This window comes from Papio anubis, unplaced genomic scaffold, assembly GCF_008728515.1.
Source record: "Papio anubis isolate 15944 unplaced genomic scaffold, Panubis1.0 scaffold2649, whole genome shotgun sequence".
Classification (NCBI taxonomy): domain Eukaryota; kingdom Metazoa; phylum Chordata; class Mammalia; order Primates; family Cercopithecidae; genus Papio; species Papio anubis.
In genome coordinates, this window is record NW_022162728.1 from 1 (window position 1) to 4,528 (window position 4,528).

Consider the following 4,528-nt stretch of genomic DNA (forward strand, 5'->3'; position numbering starts at 1 on the left):
CGTGGGGTGGCTGACACCTATAATGTCAGTACTTTGGGAGGCTGTGTAGGGTGGATTGCTTGAGGCCAGGACTTAGACCAGCCTGGACAACATCGTGAAACCCCATCCGTACCAGAACAACAGCAGCAGAACAACAGGACATGGTGTCTGTACCTGCTGTACCATATCCTGGGACATGATGTACAGCGGTAGTCCCAGCTGCTTGGGAGGCTGACAAAGGTCTTGAGCCCAGGAGGCAGACGTTGCAGTGAGCAGAGATGGCGACACTGCAGTGCAGCCTGGGTGCAGAGCTAGACCATGTTAAAAAAAAAATGGAGAGCCTTCTCCCACCCTCTGCCCGTCTGCTAGGCCCTCACCTCTCCTTGTCACTGAGTTGCTCCATTCTTTTGAAATAGGTGACAAATTTCTCAAGAGGCCGAAGCCTGTAATTCATGGCAGCCACTTGGAGCAGCTGCATTTCCTGCAGAACTCGGACCTCCTAGAGACAGAGGAGAGGTTGCTGACACGGCCTGCGTGGAAGATGCTGAAGGGACCTTTGATAAGGAGGGAGAAGGGGCTGATCCCTGGGGCAGTTTTCTGCAGGGGCCCCATGCAGCCCCCAGCCTGTTCTCAGAGTTGGATGTAAATATCCCCTCCTGCAGGAATTGGTCTTTGATCCAGTGCCTTTCCCACTCTCTCCACTGGGATAGATTTCCTCTTCCTGTGTGTGTCAACCCCTCCCAGTAAACCTAAGATGTAGAGGATGGAGCCAGGGAGTGTCCTGCCCAGGGTGGACTGTGAGGTCCACATCCACACCCTCCTCCAATGTTAGCGTCCCAGCTGCTCACCTTCCTCCTCTTGTTGATGTTGCCCTGGAAGGCAGACAGAGTCCATCAGAAAGGTCCCTGGCCCACAACCAGCCCCACCCCACCCCTTCCCATGCTGTACTACTGCCAGGGACACCAGGGTCAGGGGATGTGCACGTGACAGGACTTGGATCTGCCTCAGACTCTGGGTTCTAGAGCAGGGGTCATGGGAGCTGAGGCTCAGGGACACTGCCCCAACTTTTTCTGATGATAGACAGGGAAACTGAGGTCTCTTATAGAAAGAAAGCACACAATGACCCTGGAACTGTCTGCCCTTGGAGAGGCTCAATTTCACTCTCCAATTATGGGATACCCTGGGGAGTCACTGAGTCCAGCTCAGCCCACACCTCAGCAGCTTTGCAGTCAGGCAGCTCTGCAGCTTCACCACTCAGGGATAGGGACTGGTGGCTGCCATGGATCCTCTATCACGCAGAGGTGATGAGATGGGCCTGACACCCCCACCCACAGGAGCAGCTGTGAGGCTCTCAGGAGAGGAGGTTTGCTTAGGGCTGAGATCTAAGGGCTCGGTCCACGACCCTCTCCTCCCAAGCCTCAGGATCCTGGTTCCCAACCAACCTGCCCCAGGCTCACTCACATCCAGATCGTCCGGGATGGCCGAATCCAACCTCTGTAACACAGTCAGAAAATCCCCCAGGAAGGGGACCACTCCCTGTGCCAAGGAGGGTTGGGGAGGTGGTGATGAGTATTGGCCATCAGATGGCTGCCCACTGTCCTGTCCCATGAAATCCCATCAGCCCCTGTCTCCCAGAACCCACCTCCCTAGGTCTCCCGGATGGAACAGCCAAAGACCCTCAGCTGCCTTTCCCAGTTCTCTGCCTCCTCTATCCCAGCGGACCTCCAAGTCTAGTTGATCTCCAAGCACTCCTGGTGCCTCTGGTGGGATATTAGCACCAGTCACAAGGACCTGTAGTCTAACCACCCTCCATCCACTCTGGTCCAGCACCACGGGCCAGCATGTGTCTCTCAGCCAGGGGTTTTCCGAGCCAAGTAAGCCCAGCTGAAAGCCCTGTCTTGTCTGGGCCTCAGCCTGGCGGAGGGGCCCTGTCCTGTGCTCTCTTGTGATCCCTCTATGCCACAGGCTCACTCACGCTTCTTTTGCCTCGTGGCTTCTCATCTGGCTCTCTGGTGGTTCCTCTCCTGGGTGGCCTGCTTAAGCTCGCTGCGGGGTGTCAGTGATGGAGACGGTGGTCTCCTCCCCTTCCCCAGTTGCAGCCCAGCCACCCCGCCCACCCGGATCCCCAGGCACTGGTGTGAATCCTAACAGAATGCCTCCATCTACTGGCCAGCACCACTCCTGTGTGTGTCATCCAGTCATGCAGCCCACAGCATGTCCCTGAGACTGTTTCCTCTTCTATAGAGTGATCAGAAACCACAGCTACTTCTGGGCACTCCTTGGTACTCTCCACTGTGGCTGTTCCCATTATTCTCACCCTCATCCCTCTGAGGAAGAGCCGGGCATGAGAGCACCCGGCAAATTGTGCTGCTTTTCTAGAGCCACTCCCATTTCATTCTGGCCAGGGGCTGCACCCTGGGCTCAGCATCCCATGCCCAGGCTTGAGGGAGGCGGGAGACCCAGAAACGAGCAGTGACTCCCCAGGGACCCGAGGCACTGCCTCCTCCCCCCATCCTGGAGGCTCTGTCTGCAGCTACCCGATATCCCAGCACCCTTTTTATCGGTCGTGTTCTCCTGGAGTCTGGTGTCTAGGTCTCCCGGCAGAGCACAGGAGAAAGGACTGGGACAGAGAACCCTAGTGTGCTACCTATCCAAAGCCCTACTGGAGTCTCTGCCACACAAGCTGGGTTCCAGCCGCTCCCCGAAAGGTTTGCCTCCTTAATAATTCCCAGGGGTTCTGTGCACGAGGCCTCTTGCTTCTACTCAGGAAGTGGCCTCCTGTGGTGCCATCTCAGATTGACATGGCGGGGTTTTCCAGAATCTTGGGTGGCGTGACAAGTTGTCTTCTCATTTGCATGGGAATATTCACAAGGCATCAATCATCCCATATCAATTCCTCTTCAATATCCCTACACCAACTGGTGACAGTCACTGTGACTGCGGCCATTTCCGGTATCTGCAAAGGGCAGAGCGGGGAGTCCCAGGAAACACGTATGTCTGTCCTGAGCGTGCCCATTGGTACCCATAGCTGTGAGGTCCACTGGACTCCCTGGCACATGAGCTTCCTTTGTTTTCGTTCCCCGTCTCCCCCAGTGTGGGCAAAGGCCCCCTGCCCGTGGAGGTGCGCTGCAGACAGAAGCAGCAGCAGAGGCCTGGCTTCCTCAGGAATTGCCAGCCAGTTTGTGGAAGGAAGAAAGTCCCACCTACCGTAACCATCCCCCAGCCTGGAGGAAGCTCCATGCCAGCAGGATGGACCAGCATGGGAGCCAGAACCCTGCTAATGCTGCAACTCATCACCCCGGCTCGGCAGCCCAGCAGTCGTTGCCACATCCCATTTCCAGGGCCTCCTACCCCCGTGCTGCCACGTGCCCGTGGACCACACAGCTCTCTCCCTGTTGGCCCTAGGTAGGCATGGAGTAAGTTTTTCAAGTCCACTTTTAGTAGATGAGTCAATACAAAACAAAATAACCACTGCACACTGGGTCCAATGCCCTTCCAAACTCAGTCTTTCCTCTGACCCTTAAACACTTGTCCCGCGTCTCCCAGACTCCACTGTACCTTGATCAGCAGGTCCCTCTTCACTGCAGTGTCTTTTTTGCAGAGTTGTTTTAGATGCTTTGTGCTTTTGCTATGGACAGAGGAAAGAAAGAAGGGTAAATTTGTGAATAAGCGGAGAGATTTGTGAGTTCCAATCCAATCCTTTTTGTTTCAAAACCCAGAGAATCCCAACTTCATGGGTGAGAGTTTCCAGTGGGGTCCTCTGTTGACAAAGGCTGCAGAGGACCAGGGTGGGACCTGTCATGCTCCTCCCCTGGCCCATCTCCACTTCACATGAGCCACTGCGTGTTCACAGTTAGCTTCCAGCTGGACACAGTTCCACTGCTGGGTGCAAACACCTGAAAGCCTGCAGTTGGCTCCAGTCTATTCCTGATGGTTAAAAATCCTTAGTCCTCAGTTGGAAATCCTTGCCTAGAAGTCCAGGACAGCTTAGTGACCACACCTACCAGCCCATCCCTGCCTCCAGTGTCCCTAGTCTCCAAGAACCTTTCAGAGTCGAGGGCACGTGGGGAGACCTGGGGGTCCCTAGGTCAACCCTGGTGCTCCCATGGAGGGAACCCTCCTCACCTGGACACTGCTGCCCATGTCTTGTGTAGCCGATGTATTGGGTTGCTGCACAGAGCAGAGACAATGGCGTGCACCGCGGAGAAGTTGTGGAGGCTTAGGCACTCCTGGAGAGGGAAGAGTGAGCTGTGAGGTCCAGAGTTGCAGCCCGACCCACTTCAGCCTCAGCCCCCCTCTGCTGAGATCTCCCTTCCTGGACAAAGCAGAGGCCCAGGGAGCCTCAGGAGGGCACACCTGGGGCCGAGTGAATGTCACTCATCTAGGAGGATTTTAGTTCAACCCAAGGAAGAGCCCAGGTCAGAAGTGAGCAGCCCCCACTGGGCTATGGGAGTCAAGGTCAGTGAAGCTCTGGCAAGAAGGGCCTAGGGGATGTGCAGGGCTTAGGCCAGAGATACAGATGCCAATCCTAAAGCTGATGGAGGAGAAG

At 55.8% G+C, this 4,528-nt stretch overlaps 1 protein-coding gene across 1 annotated transcript; it reads right to left on the reverse strand.

The window, feature by feature from the left end:
• Positions 1-10: 10 nt before the first annotated feature.
• LOC116272932 (ral-GDS-related protein-like) lies at positions 11-1,740 on the reverse strand. Its single transcript, XM_031661847.1, has 3 exons — positions 1,441-1,740; positions 828-851; positions 11-478 (listed from the first exon to the last, which is right to left on the reverse strand). The coding sequence occupies exons 1-3, from the start codon at positions 1,585-1,587 to the stop codon at positions 353-355; spliced, it is 297 nt and encodes a 98-aa protein (XP_031517707.1). The 5' UTR covers positions 1,588-1,740; the 3' UTR covers positions 11-352.
• Positions 1,741-4,528: the final 2,788 nt, after the last annotated feature.